Source organism: Cibotium barometz, chromosome 47 (genome assembly GCF_041138505.1).
Source record: "Cibotium barometz isolate CiBa-2024 chromosome 47, ASM4113850v1, whole genome shotgun sequence".
NCBI lineage: Eukaryota > Viridiplantae > Streptophyta > Polypodiopsida > Cyatheales > Cibotiaceae > Cibotium > Cibotium barometz.
The window spans coordinates 39,873,303-39,892,128 of NC_141092.1; the positions used below are offsets into that span (position 1 = coordinate 39,873,303).

At 41.5% G+C, this 18,826-nt stretch overlaps 1 protein-coding gene across 1 annotated transcript; it reads left to right on the forward strand.

The window, feature by feature from the left end:
* Window positions 1-897: 897 nt before the first annotated feature.
* LOC147611669 (pentatricopeptide repeat-containing protein At3g09040, mitochondrial-like) lies at window positions 898-4,598 on the forward strand. Its single transcript, XM_086784706.1, has one exon. It carries the CDS (start codon window positions 1,259-1,261, stop codon window positions 3,386-3,388), a length of 2,130 nt encoding a protein of 709 aa, XP_086640832.1. The 5' UTR covers window positions 898-1,258; the 3' UTR covers window positions 3,389-4,598.
* The last annotated feature ends 14,228 nt before the right edge of the window (window positions 4,599-18,826 follow it).

Genomic DNA, 18,826 nt, shown 5'->3' on the forward strand with positions numbered 1-18,826 from the left:
CTATTGCAAAGTGCTAGCGTTTTTCGTGACATGTAGACCTTGAAAATCTCCCTCCATGATGAACATTAGCATTTCATCATACGAGTTAGCCTCCTTGACAAATACTCCTTGACAGATACTAAACAAGTTGGCCTCCTTGATGGATAACACAAACATCGATGCATCTAGTAATGGTCTTGTACACCTTTTGCGCCTTCACCGAAATCTATCCCCCTGCGACTATGTACATTATTATGGTTACCCGATATGTGGCAGATGTTGAATGTGTACTACAACAATAGCATCCATCTTGTGAGCTTTCCTGCTAGGTTGGGCTTATGGACAAGAATGGCTTGACGATCTATATGAAACACAAACTCATTTGCAAGCAAGTAGTGGCAAAACTTGTTGATGGAGTAGATCATTCAGAGTGCTTCTCTTTATGTCATGGGAATAGTTTCTCTTTGCTTTAGATAGCCTTGTTAATGGAGTAAATCATTCCAAGTGCTTCTCTTTCTATCGTGGAATACTTCCTCTCTGCATCAATACACTTTTAATGGCAGCCACATCGAAAGTGCATCTACAAAGTGCAACATCAACAAACATCTAATGGTGGCCACATCGAAAGTGCAACATCAACAAACATATGGAAAATCTTTGTCTAATCCAATGGAATCAAAATTGGGACTGAGGTTAGCATCTTTAAGCTTTGAAAAGTAGTTTCACAAGTTGCGAACCATACAAACAATGCCATCCTTCTCATAGTGTTTCTTTCAGTACCCTCTCTACAAACACAAAAAAAGAGAGGAAAAGAAAGTATGTACGCATTAATGGAATCTAGAAATCTATATATCACACAAAGTTGTGAAAAAGTCAATTCGTTGATTGTGCACTCGTAGTTTTTATTAAAGTAATTAACCTTAGCATGATTCCAATTAAATCTTCCATCAAATGTAGTGATAATTATTTCCCTTGGTTACAGCCATGGCGAAGCTTGCGTGGGAGAACCGGAGCAAAATGGCTCTCTCCGGAAATCGTCCGTCAGCAGGCGGCACATGCTGTGTTGGGACTGTGAGTCGAGATGCAGAAAGCAAGTGTAGGGCCTCATCACCATGGGAAGCAGCCCTGGCACCACCAACCGCGTCTTTCGATCCGGTGTCCTGTCTCACACTTGCAGCAACAGGGCATCGGATCCTGTTTACCACAGAAAGCTCGTTCATGATGACTTTACCCGCAGCAGATTTGGCCCCTATGTGATGCTGGAGAATGTTACACTTGCATGGCAAGTTTAGAGCTCGGCCTGTGGAACTCCACCATCAGAGCACATGCCCGACATGGGCAGGTCCTGAAGGCCCTCCAACTTTCCCACCAAATGCACCAGGAAGGAGTGATGGCAGACAAGGACACATTCATATGCATACTCAGTATATGCGCAAACCTACCAGACCTTGTTTATGGTAAGCACATTCATGCTCGGATCTCACGGGGTCCCATTGAGGAAGACACCAGCGTTGGGAATGCCCTTGTGAACATGTATGGCAAGTGCGCTAGCGCAGAGGATGCACTGAATATCTTTGACCTCATGCCACACCGCGACTTGGTCTCGTGGTCTGCCATGATTACTGTTTATGCAAAGCATGGCTATGGCAATGCAGCCCTCCGACTGTTTGAAGGAATGCAAGAGGAAGGTATCTCACCAAACAGGGTCACCTTTATCAGCATTCTATCTGCTTGTGCTAGCCAGTTAGCCATAGCTGAAGGCAAGAGGGTCCATGCCCGCATTGAAGAAGGTGGATCCATGGGTGATGTTGTTCTTGAGACTGCTCTTGTGAACTTCTATGGGAAGTGTGGCAGACTGAAGGATGCGCAAGATGTTTTTGACAGGATGACCTGTCGGGATATTGTAGCATGGAATGCCATAATTGTAGCATCTATTCATCATAAACAAGGCACGTTGGCCTTTCATTTGTTTGATCGAATGCAAATGGAAGGATTGAGACCAGATAAGGTCACCTTTACAAGCATGGTGGATGCATGTGCAAACCATGGACTGCTAGTGGGAGGCAAGCAGTTGCATGCCTACATATTGGAAAAGGGATTTGAGTTGGATATTGTTGTAGGAACTGCCCTTCTAGATATGCATGGAAGATGTGGCAGCCTGGAGGATGCTCGCAGCATATTCGACAAAATGCCAAATCCAAACATCATTACCTGGAATGCCTTGATTGCCGTGTATGCACAACATGGATTAGGCAAGGAGGCCATACAGTTGTTTGGCTCAATGCAGCAAAAAGGCCTGAACGCAGACAATATTACCTTTGTCAGCATTGTCGATGCATGTGCCAGCCTGGTAGCACCAGCTGAAGGTAGGCATATGCATGCTTGCATTGTTAAGAAAGGATTTGAGTCGGACATTGTCATTGGAAATGCGCTTCTCAGCATGTATGGCAAGCGTAATAGACTAGATGATGCACAATGTGTTTTTGACAAAATGCCCATGCGGGATGTTGTTTCTTGGACTTCCATGATATCTACTTATGCTCAAGAAGGATACAGCAAGGAAGCCCTACGGCTTTTTGACAAAATGCATGAGAATAGAGTACAGCCAGACAAGGTCACCTTTATCAGTGGCCTCGCTGCATGTACCAGCCAGATGGCACTAGCCGAAGGCAAGCAGATGCATGCGTTTATTCTCGATAGTGGAATAGAGATAGATATTCACATGGGGAATGCCCTTGTTACCATGTATGCTAAGTGTGGCAACCTAGAAACTTCACTCAGCGTTTTTGATCAAATGCCTAATCGGGATTTGGTTTCATGGAATGCTGTCATTACAGCATTTGCTCAGCATGGGTTGGGGAAAGAGGCTGTCCAATTTTATGAGAAAATGCAGCTCAAAGGCTTTGCACCAAGCAAGGTTACCTTTCTTGGTGTTCTTACAGCATGTAGCCATGCTGGGTTGGTTGATGATGGCTGCCATTTCTTTATATCGCTGAATGATCATAAGGGCGTTTCTCTTGATGTAGATCATCATGATTGCATGACTGACCTACTTGGAAGGTCAGGATGCTTAATGGAGGCAGAAGCCCTAGACAATGAAATGCCTTTCCAACCTACAGGCCTATCTTTTTTGGTTTTGCTTGGTGCCTGCAGACACCTGGCTGATGTGGAGCGAGGAGAACGTATAGCCAAACATTTATATGAACTTGACCCACATCACCCTGCTCCTTATGTAATCCTTTCGAACATTTACGTTGCAGCTGGCAGGGAGGTTGATGCAACCAAGGTGCTAGGTAAAATGAGGGCCTTGGCTTTAGGGCAGGAGCAAGACCAGTTGAATAGAAAAACTCTGGACTTTCAGATGGAAGCCTCGTTCTTCATTGAAGAGGAGGAGCTGTTCGCAACCTAGGGAAATGCCAAACAATTTTGGTTTCAATTTAATGGCTTGACTTGAAGCAACGTTCTTGACTCCTCACAAAGACCTCACATTTCTTTCTGGTTTGTTGATCCACGATCAAGGACTCTTCTCCCTTTCATGCGGGCAAGGATCTTGAACATGCAGCATAATTTTCCCCAAAGTTATAATTAAAAGAAGGCTCTTTTTATGCTTAAGGAGATGACACTGAAGAAAGCAACTGTCTTACTGTCCTAATGGGTTTAGCGATTGCAGAACTTTATGGAGGTGTCTTTGGAGGCAGATTTGTCCAGCAAGATTTATTTCGGAAGAGACATGGCCTAACAGAACTTGACTGTAGCTTTGTTGAGTTTAAGGCCTTTTTATGTGTTGTTTTCTGAAGCTAATGCTCTTAAGATGCAATGGCCTTACATGATTGTTAAACAAGCCAAGCGTTAACTTGTCCTTGAGCAGGGAGGAAAGAGGTTAGAGAGATCAGAGAGGTTAAGGGTAAACATCAAGGGATCACCTGTGGAGGAAGGACCACCATGAGGCAGAAAGTACACTGGCCTTTACTGGAGGGGGGATTGCAGGAAATCAGGGGAAGCACGCGAGAAATGTATGTGGGAATAGGGGCAAGACAGGCAGGAGAAGAATGGAGATGCTGCTTATTGCAGCTGGACTATGAAGAGACTTACACGCTTTTTGGAGCTTGTGAAAAGCTAGTGGTCACAAATCAGCCCATTTTATGAGTGTGCTCCACTTTGTAAGCCCATTTTTATTGGGACTTAGTTATTGGGTACATTGCAATGAATGTGGATTTGGTAGGAGATGATGTTTTGGCAGAGAAGATTGCTCTGAAGATCCAGGAGGTTGAAAGTTACTGGGGCTTCGTCTGGTCAAACAAGATCAAGAATTCCAACAACAATTCAGAAGGGCTTTTATTATCGCAAATGATTCCGCAGTACAGAAAGCAGAAACCCTAACACAACTGCCAACTTTGGAAACCCTAATCCCTTTTACCTACTTTTAACCCCAGCAACTGCACATTTAAGGTTTCAGGATTGATAAACACGAAAAAGCGACCTTGGAAAGTTTGGGCTATGGCATATGCCGTCTTGCATTTTTGTGGTTTTAAATTTTGGTTTTATTTGTTCTATCTCAGGTAGGTCTTTGTTTTGCATTTCTTGTGTCAATTTTTCAAGCTATAAGAGAGAAATTAAGCGATCTTGCAATGAATCAGAAGTCAATGATGAACTTTTGCATTTTTTTTAATAGTTGTTGGAAGCATCTATCTCACACATAAAATCATCGTGTTGCATGCATATGACCTCTTTTTCAATCCTCTGTGCTCAGCCCAACGTTTCCTCATGCAAGGTGGTGGTGTCTGTATATAAAACCTTCACTTGTTGCATAGCAAACCATCACTTCTTGCTTTGTTGCCTTACATGAAGAGTAGGACAGACCCTGTACATATGAATAACACTTCCTATATAGGCAGTTCATCATGCCATTACCGACATTCCACTACGAGCATAACCTTGTCTGCTCTCACTACCTCCCTATATGGCCTTAAGATTGGGAGGATTCATGTTGGTGATGTTTTACCATAAGTTTGGGTACATGCTAGGGATGCTTTGTGTAGTGAGCTCTCAGGTAGTTCTCTAGGATCCTTTCTTCAGGTCTGTCCTTTGCAGTCCAAAGATGCAAGGTGAGAAGACGAGGACAGAAAATCCCATAGGGCAGCATAAATGGCATTGCTTACTCAAGTCCAAACGCTGCCTTTTCTGAGACCACAAGGGTGAGGTCAAGCTCAAGCTCTGCCTACATGTCTATGACAGATTTATCAAGCGGTGCTAACACAGCGAACCGCAAAAAAATAAAAAAATAAAAAAAATCTAGCCTAGAGACTGGGACTGTTATAATCACTAGACTCCGGTGACTCCCCAGTCTACCCTAGTTTTATTGAGAGAGAGATAGTCAGAGAGAGCAAGAGTGTGTGTGCATTCACACATGCACATTAGAGTTCAAAGATATGTCCATTACAAAATGAACTCCATGCCCATGGCCAACAAAGTAGAGGAAGTAAAAATAGTTGCATATATATTAGAGTTCAACATATGGTCATTACAAATTGAACTCAAAGCCCATGGCCAACAAAATAGATTAAGTACAAATAGTTTACGACTAAATATTACAAGCAAAAAAAAAAGAACTTAAAGGATGGGAGATCAGTCATCATCATCTTCTTCATTGTTGTAGGTCTTCATCGCTTTGATATTCTTCCCCTTCATCATCATCATCTTCATTCTCTCCATAATCCGAATCCTCCATGTCCCCATGTATCAGATCATCCTATGTACACTAAACGTAATGGAAATTAATATAACACAATAATTATGCAAATATACCTACATTATATTTTAATTATGTACTTGAGAATTAAGAAGATCACTTTATGAGAACACAACCTTTTGGTACAAATGCCATGTCTCCTTTTATTTTCATAGTTTTCTCCAAATTTACAACATAATCAACAATTGTTTATGATAGAATTTGTTTTGAAGGCATTGTAATATTGGTTTTTAACCATTTTGTGAGCTAGTTTTGAATAGAAAATGCAACTATTATTGGGAAAAAGTGATGATGAAACGAAACAACTTCTATTCTAGCAATTTTGTGTGGGATTAGCCATCTTGATGCTCTAATCGCAATCAAAAGTATGCGAAAGAGCGATGTTAAAATATTGTTTTCACCTAGAAATTTGTGTCAAGTTTTAACTTAAAGGCCTGAATGATGGAATTTGACTCTAAAGCATTTTTCAAAGGTTTAAAAAGATTGAAAAGACATTATGTGGAGAATTTTCTAGTTTACACCAATTGGAAGGTATGATCCCAAAATATGGCAACTACTTTCATGGGTGCTCTCAACTAAAAGTTGGTGTGACATGCTTTTCAAAGGGTGAAATTAAAGAATTCAAAGATAATTTTGTGCAAAGAAAAAAATATCCTCATCATTCTAAAGGACTCAAAAGACCTTCACGTAAAGTCATTGTAATTTCTATGACTAAAAAATGGGAGTGAGGATAATATCAAGTGAGATTAATCTCAAGGGTTTTTGGGTGGTTGTGAGCTTTCAAGAGTAGATTGTACCTCCATAATAAAAGAACAAGGAAACTGCTTCTTGCAAGTTTTATTCCTCTTATTGTAAAATTTTTAAGAACTCCCATGATTTGTATCCTCACAAGTGAGCTAGCACCTTTAAGTTGTTCTCTTCTATGCCCAAGTTTGATGGCCTAATTGCATTCGTTGAATCTTGCTAGAAACATGTTGGACATGCTATGTTTGTGGAGTGATGAGTTGACATTTAGATGGACAAGGCCAACATGTAGTTGTTGGAGTTTGTTGCATTCCACTTGTCGGTAAATGATCCAAGCTCTTATGTGCATTTCAAGTTTTTATTGGTCTAGATTGTTTTGTATTTTGTTGTAAGCTTCACAAAATAGTTTTGGTTTTTTTCATGAGGAGGAGATAGAGAGCCTCCCTAAAGTGGCAATGATACATGGCCAATTGCTATATCCATAGGGCTGGATGAGCCCACCGTCTTGGCTATCCCCACCGAGCCACGAGCTGAGCTAACTAGGTTGACGTACCGACCAATCTCCTCCTCGCAACGATGATGACATTCTCTAATTGACCATGAAAGAGGTGCTTTGGACCATGAAAGAAGTGCTTTGATTCTTAGAATCCATATCCATAATTAAAATATTTAGGACAAGAATCCCCTTTACCATGGTAAGTATTCATCTATGAAACAATCATTTTCATTGAAATAACAACTAATACATAGATCATTCTTTGAATGTAGAGAACATGGACGGGAGTTAGACTCCCAAGGATAAGAAGCCCTCAAAGTAATTCCCTAAAGGACAAGAAGCCCTCCAAGTAAGTCCTCCAAGTAGAAGAAGGGGGAATTGCACTTTTAAGTTCACCTAGAAGGGGACAAGCGTGGATGCCTTCAAAAGACTCTAGGAAGCTCAAATGGTGATTCCCTATATAAGCCCTCCAAGGAGGAAATTGTTACTCCAAAAGAAATAGAAACAAATGGGATTGTACCCAAGGGAAAAGGAAATAAGAAGTAACAGAAACATAAGCTACTTGGATATTCTTGTCGAATGAAACTACACTTTTTTGGACCAAATCTATGGATTAAAAACCTCCTAATGTATGCATATTTGTTAGTAAGCCTGTAAAAAATAGCATCCCTTTTCTTAATATCTTACATATTCCTAGGTGAACCTCCTAAGATGATAGAGAATCAAGGAATGCCATGTAGCATAGGGAATGGACACTAGAATTTGATGGCTTAGAGTGTGTACTTTCACTAGAATAAGACAAAGGTAAATATTGTGCAATAAGTTTTTCTTTTTGGAAGGCTTATTGTGAAGATTATAGCAAGGCATATTGCAATGTGTATTGTGACTCTCCGGCGAGCATTGTGAGGCTTACTATATAAAAACCTTGTATATTATGTACATTGAGAGGTATTTAAAAATTCTCTTATTTGTTAAATTTGATATATTAGCTACACCCCTTTTATAAATTTAGAGGTAAGGAAACTACAACTTTTTGGACCAAAGTTATGGATTAAAACCTCCTTATGTATGTGTATTTGTTAGGAAGCATATAAAAATTACCATCCTTTTTTTTTGATATCTTACATATTCCTAGAGTGTGTACTTTCACTACAACAAGACAGGAGCATAGTAAAGGTAAGTAGTGTGAGAAAGTCTTCCTTGGTCTAATTTATACATTTTATTTGTCAACATCAGACTGGATGATCAGATAAACTCATACCCAACTTAGTGTCCAACATATGCACGTAGTATATTGTTAACTCAAGGTTAACAATATGCTACATGCATATTGTTAACCTCGAGGAGGTTAACCCAGACCATCGACATGCATCAACAATGCACACTTGCATGTATGACAAGCTTAGTAGCAGTGTGCATTGGTCACAAGTAGAACTGAGCCATCTATAACAAGCCAGAAGTATGCACAAGCAGTGCAAAGTCACTAAAGGATGTACACACGTAATGGACATTGCCTAAAAGATCCTTGTCCATCCTCACCTATGTGTTGTCCACCTAAGAGGGAATTAATAACTTGTTCCAATCATTGTATTTCTACATAATTGCACTTAATGATGTACTCAAGGGATGACCGAGCCAAGTAAAAGAGATGGCATTCATTCAATGTGTGCTTAGACTAGCCTAGACAAGGTTAGATAATAAGTGGGCGCCTAATGAGTTATTGGGTGCGGACGCCCAAAATTATAACTCCCTTGTATATAAGTGAATTTCTCTAATGAGAAAGGGACATTCACTTGAGTGTTGACTAAGGGTGTGCTCTTGCTCCTTGTGCTCTAGCTCTCTACCCTCCTATCCTCTTATTCTCTTGGTAGCATGAGAGTGAGCGTGTGTGAGTTTTATCCTCTTACCCTCTTAGTCTTGCCATGTCTTACTAGTGAGAGAGTGAGAGTAAGCTATTTTCTTTGCACAGTGGAGCATGGTCTTGCAACAATAAGGAGTGCCTAGTTCTATATAGACAACTTTCATGGTGAGGTGGGTCTTCTTAAGTGCTAGCTTACATTCGTGCCGTTGCCTCTTCCATGAGATGGCATGTAAGCTACTAAGTTCCCATGACACACAAAAGGTGAGTACTCTTCACTTGGATAGCCTTGTGTTAGTGAGTGTTGTGTATTTAAGCTTTCCATGGCGCCACTGCCAGGGAATGGTAGCCATTCCTTAGCATTTTTGAAGCTCTTATGTGGAGTTTGTTTTCTTTGGCCACATGGTTCAAGATTCATGTAGTGATTGAAACCAAGAGTCACACCAAAATGAAAATATTGCACCACACTTCTGCCCGTTTGCATTCAAGAGGATAGATTTTGTCAGTATGAGTGGTTTTCTTTGAAGATATGACTAATTCTTTGGTTACGTTATAGGATTAGGTAAGAGTAGATTGCTTTGTGTTTTGGTTGTGTGATGTTCTAGCATTTTGGTGTTTTTTTCTTTATTAGTTAGTGTTAAAATAGTTAGTATTATTATTAATTATGGCTAACAGATTACTGAGGATAATATTTAATGTTAGTTAAGTTAGTATTAGTCTAAGGTTAATATTAATTAGAGTTTTGAATTAGTGTTGGTATTAGTTAGTAGTTAATATTAGTGATTAAATATTAATTAGTTAATATATGGTAAGATTAATTATAATGCTATCTAGATTAGGTAGATAGGGTTAGTGTAGGATTAGTTGGGTTATATAAAGAGTAGGAAAATAAACAAAGAAAGGAAACAAAATAAAAATAAAGGCATAACAAAAATTTTAAAGAAAAAAGGGGCATAAAGTATGAAAAACAAAAGCATGCCCAGTAGACAGGCCATAGGCAAGAAGGAGGAGCAAGCGAAGGTGAGAGAAGCAGCCAAGAGCATTGGGCAGCAGTGCACGAAGGGCCACCAAGAAAAGCAAGGGTGTGGAGCACAACGCACAGTAACGAGAAGCGAAAGGAAAAAACCCAGGTGAAGGCTTAGTGACGTCCGTCAAGTTTTTTACTACCGGTCGAACTTTTTGGAGATCATGTGCCTCGGTCCGGATGGAGCGATCGGATACATATGCGCAGGCTAGGTGAGAAGATTGTGAGAAAAAGCGACTGGGGGAAGCGCAAGTAGGCAGGCCATAGGCCATGCGTGGTGGAGAAGCAGACCGCCAGCCAAGATAAAAGTAAGTGGTTGGTGGGCGAGGCATCGGCAGCAAGGCCCAAAGAAGCGGAGGGGCTGGGCGGTTGGGAGCCAGCTCAAGGAGGCACACGGTGTGAAGCAAGGAGACGTTGGGATCCAAGAGCAAGACGCACGGTGTGAAGCAAGGAAAGGTTGGGAGCCAGCGCAAGGTGCAAGGAAAGGTTGGGAGCCAATGCAAGGTGCAAGGTGTGAAGCAGGGAGCCAGCGCAAGGCAGTACACCAAAGTAAACCCTAACCCTAACAAAGAAGAAGTGGAGGAGGTTCACGACGATTCTTGGAGGCTCATGGAAAACAAAAAGGAAGCACTACCCTCACGACTAGGTTTTTCTCATTCTCCCCCTCTGAGTCAATTTGCTAAGGTTTTAATGTGGTGAATTATTTTCTTGAGGTTTTAATGTGGTGAATTTTCTCTACTCATCAACACATTAAGGGCTATAAACATAAATCAATTTCTTACTGAGTCTAATTGTGGGACACACATACACATGTGATTGGAACAAACCAAGCTCAAAAGAATCCTTAAATTCCTTGATCACCACCCCATCTAGTAATTGTGATCTACTATGGTGCTTTTGCTAAGTCCTTTTTGGGGTGTGGTATGCTATTGATGTGTGATAGTAGCTTGTGAGAATCTTGGGGAATGTAGTGTTATAGATCTGAGTTAGAATTTTGAGTTGGAGTAGATGAGACTCACCCACTTATTCGTGTGTGTAAGTTCTCTCTACATTAAGGCAAGTTTGTGTACGATTATTCATAAGTCTCATTGAGCCCAACATTGTAAAGGGTAGACACTGCCAAGGTACCACCACATAGACATGGACATCATTGGTAAGACCCCCTATTCATCATGGCCTGAGATGACATCTTCAAGTTTAGTGGTATGAGTTTTCACACGTGGTAGTCAAAAATCATGTATGCACTCATGAAGAAAAATCTATGGGGAATAATTCAAGGGAGGGACACTCAAGCAAGCCTAGGAACCTCATGGGATGACAAAAATGAGAGAGCCTTGGGACTTATAGCACTTGCATTAGATGATGAGGTCATTCATCATATCACTAGGATTGAGAAGGTGAAGGAGGTATGGAAAGAGCTAAATAAACTATTTGGCACACAAGCAAAGCAATCCAAAGTTCACTTGCTGATGCAATTGTATCAACTCAACCTAGGTAAATGTCTTGATCTAACAAGCCACATCAACAAGTATAAAAGTATAAAACAACAATTTTCTACCATTGGTAAAGTACTTGATGATGATGAAGCTAAGACTATCTTGCTTGAAAGGAAATAAGAGTATGCCAACATAGTTGAAATCTTGTCAAACAAATAACTCAAATTGAACCTTGAATGATGTACAACCTCACTGCTTGACCATGAGAAAAAGAAGAAAAGCAAGAATGAAAATGGAGCGTCCTCATCAAGGAACTTGGCATTCTATGCTGGTAAAAGGGAATGTAAGCCTAGATGCAATCATTGTGGCAAGTTGGGTCACACATTCAACACAAGCAAGTTCAAGAACAAACCAAAGCTTGAATGCACTGTGTGTGGGAAGCTGGGACACATGCAAAGTAACTGTTGGTCCAAGAATCAATCTCAATAAGAGAATGTGGTAGAAGCCTCCTATCCAAGGGAGGACATCGAAAGACTTTTTTGAAGCTATGGAATTTCCCCTACCCCTTGTCCTATTTGTTTTGCCTCTACCTGCTGCTGCTGCTGGCACTAAGGATGTAGTCATGGTAGATTGTTGTAAGGCAAAGATGCCTAGTTTATGTGTAAGGCCAAGATGGCTAGTTGTGAGGCAAAGATGCCTGGTTAGGCCTAGATGCCTATGTTGTGTACCTCTCACCCAAGTTTCCAAGATGTCACCAAGGGGGGGTGTTGGAAATGTGTTGCCAAGATGGTCAAGTTCTTGTACTAAGGGGGTGTGTGAAGAGAGCATGTAAATCCACTCCTAGATGGTGGATATGAGATATTATCAATGTGCGTGGAGGATAGAGATAATGAGGTGGTATCATTTGAAATCACATGGTTCGTATTTCTTTCCAAATATTTAAAGGTAATTATGGTCTCTCCCCTTGACTCACTAGAGTCGTTTTTACGTGCATGAAACCTCTCGAAAGACCATTTTTTACCTTACGGGTGTGTTCACATGCGAGACAAAAGTGAGCCAAAACCCCTATTTCGGGCCCACACGTGCACCGTTTGAAGCTTCTCTAGGCTTCCCTGCACACCATGGACACCTTTCGATCGTGGTTGCATGCTCTCGCAACCTCCATTCCATTTGCCCCCCCCCCCCCCCCCCCCCCCCAGCCACCATTGCACATTCTCATGTGGCCCCCATGCCAAACATGTTTGGCCGTGAAGGCAAAATGATTTTTGAAGCGCACTCATTTAGTAGTGCATCTCCCTACATGCACCTCGACTTGAATAGTCACCCCGTGTCCACTCATGTATCTACCCCTGTAACTGTGGATCTATTCCAACCCCCCACCCTTGTACCACATCCACATGTGCCCCAACTCGACATTTCGAGAGCTTAGCACAAACTCTAGGAAGGGGAGTGTCACAACACTTGCACCCACAACCATCACATACACAACCTATGTGGGTGAAAATTTTCAAACTTTTGCCAAAATTCCACGACATTGGAGACCCCATATTCCACCTCGAGGTCTTTAATCAAATTTGTTAGGCATTTGAAATCTTCAACGTTGCAACCAAAGTCTATCTCCTTGGACTTAGCCTTGAAGGTAAGGCTGTGCAATGGTTCCAATCCATGGACCCTCGGCACAAAGGAACTTTCAAAGCCGTGAGAGAGGCCTTCATTCTTGGGTTTACACCCTACGGGCCCAAATGGAGCCCCGTAATCCAATTATTCCAATTAGAATAAAAACCAGAGAAAACCTTACGCGACTACATTGCACACATCAAGTACCTTGATTCGCGTTGCAAAGTAAGGGAAAATTGAGTGATAAACAATTAATGGACCGTTTCCTCTTGGGCTTGTACAATCCAAAGCTTCACGCGACCACACATTGGTCAAAGACCCCTCCACCTTTGATTAAGCTTGCAACAAATGGGCGATCTTTCTCGATGACAACATGCAAGAAAGATATTCCACATAATTTGCCACCACTCCAATGACACAAAACATCTCATTTGTAAATAACATTACCTTCTTCTCCTTCCAGGCCCCAAGCCTTATTGGTGGCACCACCCCAAACTAACTACTCACACAACGCGCCACCACGACCTTCTCCAATACCAATCTTTGCATTCCAACCGTTGCCTCTCGAGGCAAACCCCATTGCTCGTGTGGAAAGATTCAAACACGGTCCATTGCTTAACCTGTAGAGCCCATGTGCTTTGCCATCCCAGAGGCACCCCTAACACCTTATCTACCTTTGCCGGTGCCTCACATGGATCCTAAACCACTTGTGCACACTATAGGTGCAGTCACTGGGAAACCACCTCTTTAGTGTTTCCTCTACTAAGGACCCCATAGAGTGGTTGAATGCCCTCAAGAGAAACGCCTGCCAGTGACACCACAATGTCATGGCTGTGGAATCAACCATTACTTTAAAGATTTTTCTTTAACCAAATTCCCTCACAACAAGTAGCAATGGCTGCATCCCTGTATTCAGCCTCTGTACTAGATAAAGCAACTGTAGGTTGCTTCTTGCTACTCCAACTCACCACGGCACTTCCAAGTGTAAAGGCATAACCACTAGTAGACCTCCTATCATATGAGCTACCTGCCCAATCAGCATCTGTGTAGCCATGTATATCCAAGCCTTTACCATTCTCATATAGAAGACCATAATGTGCAGTGGTCTTCACATATCGCATAATGCGTCTCACTGCATCCAAATGAGGTTTTCTGGGGCTCTGCATAAACTGGCTTACTAGCCCCATAGCATAACTCAAATCCGGGCGTGTGATAGTCATGTAAATGAGACTACCAACCATCTTTCTGTACATAGATGGATCATCCAACTCCTCACCAAAATCAGCTCGTAACTCCACATTTTGCTCCAAAGATGTACTCATAGGCTTACACCCTGTCATGCCATATTTTGCCAACATATCCAATGCATATTGGCGCTGCACTAACCATGTACCTGCATGATCTTTGATCACTTCAATTCCAAAGTATCTCAATTCACCAAGGTCTTTCATGTCAAATTGCCCACTCAATGCTTTCTTGACATGCATCACATCTGTACCATGATCACCTGTGATAATCAAGTCATCCACATAGATGACAAGTAAAACAATCCCATGATCTGTTTTCTTCACATAGAGTGAAGAATCTGCTCTGCTCATCTTATCACTCCAAGCACGAGGTGCTTGCTTCAAACCATATAATGCCTTTTTCAATCTGCATACATGAGTGGGATATCTTGGATGTACATATCCTTCTGGCTGTGCCATATACACTTCCTCTTGTAGATCACCATTTAGAAATGCATTTTCCACATCCATTTGATGCATTTCCCAACCATTAGCTGCAGCCATAGCAATGACTGCTCTCACTGTTCCCATAGCAGCCATAGCAATGACTGCTCTCACTGTTCCCATCTTTGCCACTGGACTAAATGTTTCATCATAGTCCAAACCTTGGGTTTGTGCATAACCCGTAGCTACCAATCTTGCTTTATGTCGCTCAATGGAACCATCAGACTTGCATTTCACTTTGTAAACCTATTTACAACCAATGACATTTTTATCATGTGGTAATGCAACCAAATCCCATGTGTCATTATGAACCAATGCGTCCATCTCAACATCCATTGCTTTCTCCCATACATGCTTTCCAATAGCTTCTGTATAGCATGTAGGTTTCACATGCTTCACCAAAGAAGTCATATATGCATAATGTATAGCAAAATCTCGATATGTCAACCTGTCAACTGGATATCTGACCCTTTGGGATCTTCGCAATGCATGCGGATCACTCTGAACACCTGTCACTCTAGCATGTGGTGGCACATATCTATCCTGCCTTGCACCAGGTGTGCGTAAAACAAGTATGCCAAGCTCCTCATCCAAACTCTCTGAACTTGATGACTCATAACCTGTAATTCCAATTCCTTCAACCTTCTTCTTTCCTTTATCCATAGCACTACTCCCAGTGCTCACACTCTCATGCCTCAAACATCCTGACCATGGACGTACAGTACTACTCTCAGCCTCTACTGCTGCTGGCCCAGACACATAGAAGTAGAAGTAGAACTTGCTTGTGACAAGTTCACAGGCACATCAGCTTCAAGTGACTCAATGACACCCTCATCCTTAGCTTTGTACCAACTAGCAAGCTCATCAAACACCACATCTCGTGAGATAACCACTTGTCTAGTTTGTGGATTATAAAATTTGTATGCCTTCCGATCCTGTGCATATCCAACAAACACACACTTTTCTGCCTTAGGATCCAACTTCCTCCTTCTCTCGTCAGGCACATCGTCAGGCACATGTACATAAGCTATGCATCCAAAAACTTTGAGGTGTCCAATGTCTGGCCTAAAACCTGTAAGCTGCATCTCTGGCGTACTTCCATGTATGGCTACTGTAGGTGTCTTATTCAGTATATACACTGCAGTAGCACATGCTTCTGCCCAATAATAATCTGGCATGCTCTTTTCATTGAGCATTGCCCTAGCCACTTCACATATGACTCTATTCTTTCTCTCAGCCACACCATTTTGCTAAGGTGTATACCTGCAAGTCAATTGCCTTCTTATTCCATGCTTTCTCAAGAAATGCTCAAAAGCGTTTGAGGTGTATTCACCACCTCCATCTGTCCTCAAACATTTTATCCAAGAACCATATTGCTTCTCTGCAAAAGCTTTGAAATCCATAAACTTTTCCAACACTTCACTCCTCTCTGAGAAAGTATATCCATGTCATTCTGCTGAAATCATCAATGAATGTCACATAATATAAACTGCTTTTGATGGATGGGTTTTGTGCAGGACCCCATACATCACTATGTACTATCTCAAGTGGCTTGCTACTCATGTTGCCTTCTCTAGGGAACCGCAACCTTGCCTGCTTTCCAAACTGACAGGCTTCACAAACATGCATATTCCCATCATACTTGAATCTAGGCAGCCCACTAACAATGCCTCTTGCCTACATGTTCTTTAACCTTTGTATATTGACATGTCCAATCCTCTTATGCCACATATCAATGTCCTGTACCACATTTTTGCTTTTAGAGAACATGGCTGATTTTAGAGAACATGGCTGATTTTAACTCAGGAATTCCAGCATCCAGCTTAAACAACCTGCCTTCTTTCTTGCCTTTAGCAATGACTCTACATCCATGTTTGAAATCCTCAACGAAGCAACCATGCTCGTTGAAACGAACCTGTAATCCCTGTTCCACCATTTGACCAACTGAGGCCAAGCTTTTTGTATACAATACATCTGACATGGATTTTGTTTGACCAACTGAGGCCAAGCTTTTTGTAATCGAAGGCACATCTGACATGGATTTTGTTTGACCATTGTGCATAACCAATGGTACACTTCCAATATGTGTAATGGCATGCTGAGTATCATCTCCTGTCTCCACATAGCCTTTCACATCCATAGGCTTCATATGCTCAAACCATTCACCATGACAAGTCATATGGTTTGATGCTCCAGAGTCCATATACCAAGTGTCATCATTTTCAGCATTTGTCATCATAGATCCCACAATATGTTTCATGGCAAACAAGTGATTTGCAGTGCCATCATTACTGCTTGATGCATAATTTCCACCACTATGTTGTGCATAATTTCCACGATGTTATGCTCTACCCCCTCTCAAATCATTCTGTTTGCGGAAACAATCTCTTGCCATATGACCAAATTTCCCACAGTAATGGCATTCCACATCTTGCATAGATGTTTGTTGGCCTTGCCAACGTCCTCTACCACGAGGATTACCTCTGCCTCTCTGAGGTGTATATCCACGACCACCTCTAGCACCATATGAAGGCTGAAAATTCTATTGTGGTGACCTGTCATGCATCCACGACCATTACCACGGCCACGTGATGCGAATCTCCCCTACCTCTAAAGCCTCTTTGCGAATAGAAAGCCTGATTTCTACCATTATCATCATGGCTAGTAGATGCATCCTGAAAGGAATCACTGAGTTTGATTTCCTCAACAAGCAAGAGTGAAACCAACTCATCAAAGTCTGGTAAACCTGTACTCCGAACCGAGATGGATGTATCAAAAGATTTGATTGCTGCCAATGCATCTGCAAACTTCTTTATCTCTTGTATATAATCATGGATGCTCCTTCTATTCTGCTTCACATTATGTATTCGTTGTCAACTGAGACTTGCGAGCACTCGTGTCTGTATCAAACAACTTCACCAATGTATCCCATGCATCCTTGGGATTCTCAGCATCATGTATGTGTATGAGCATAGCATCCGAAATACATATAGACAGATAATGCAACACTTGGAATGCTCTTTCTGACCATTGCTTATGAGCAATAACCTGCTCTGCTGTGTAGGTTGTCGGGGTAGTTCCGGCTCTGGCTCAGCACCTGTAATGAGATTCCAAAAACCTTTTCCCTTCAAGAAACTTTTGATCTTGTACTTCCATGATGCCTGGAAGTTCTTCCTATCCAGCTTTTCACCAACAATCTGTACTGGATTATCCGACATATTGCTCAATGCAAAAACACCTTGCATACACTGTAAACAAGCCTTCCTCAGCTCAACCACACTCCAATGAGTGTTCCAGATACTCCAAAGTAGCCAACAATCTTCAAATTTGATGTAGAAAATCAACCTGTATGCATCCAAAATGAACTGGCTCATGTAGTCCAAGATACCCTATTTTGATGCGCTTTTCGAGGCTCCAAAATGCAATGTAGTGGTGCAATCAAGTATAGGTAACTTGCATTGACACCTAAACAACCTCAATGTTAAATATCAACACCATCCAACATGCGTACATATCAATTTTATCAAATCCCTTTCTCTGTTTTGGGAAAAACCAATAAAACCAGTAGTAATTTTGCTCTAATTTCTTCAATCTTTGTCCAAATTGAGCAACCAGGCATTCATTAGCTTAGCAATGGTATCCACTAACTCCATGTAAAAGGAATTAGTCCAATTGTTTAAGACCAAAGAGTAATTAGTCGATTAATCACACTCTGTTTCTCTGCAACAACAACCAGTAGACAGCCTTTTTAATCAGCTCATTTCTAGCTCAATTGATGATAATTGATCAATCCAATCATATAGCCTTCTTCTCAAGTGTGTGCAGCAACTAATTGCTAACCCAATTTTGGAATATGTCAAGCACAAGAGTTGATTTTGATCCTCCACTTTGCAAAATAGTGTGAAATATGCTATGTTTCTCTGTCCAGCCTGCGCCGCCTACTGTAGGGGGATTTGTAAGTGTTTATGTTGCTAATTGATGAGGTATACAAGTACCCAACACACCTAGGTATGTGTGTAATCCATCAATGCATTGGTTTTTGCCAAAAACATGCTCCAAATGCATCAAAATTTGAGTTCCTTTTCTCTATTTCGTGAGAGCTTGTTAACCTATGACGGACATTCAAACGTACTATGTTTTACGTCATTAGTTTAAATATTCTGAGTCATGGGCCGGGCTTGTCAGCACCATAT

Coding starts and splice junctions, on each gene's coding strand:
- LOC147611669 (XM_086784706.1), top strand. CDS start 1,259: ATGGCAAGTTTAGAGCTCGGCCTGTGGAACTCCACCATCAGAGCACAT.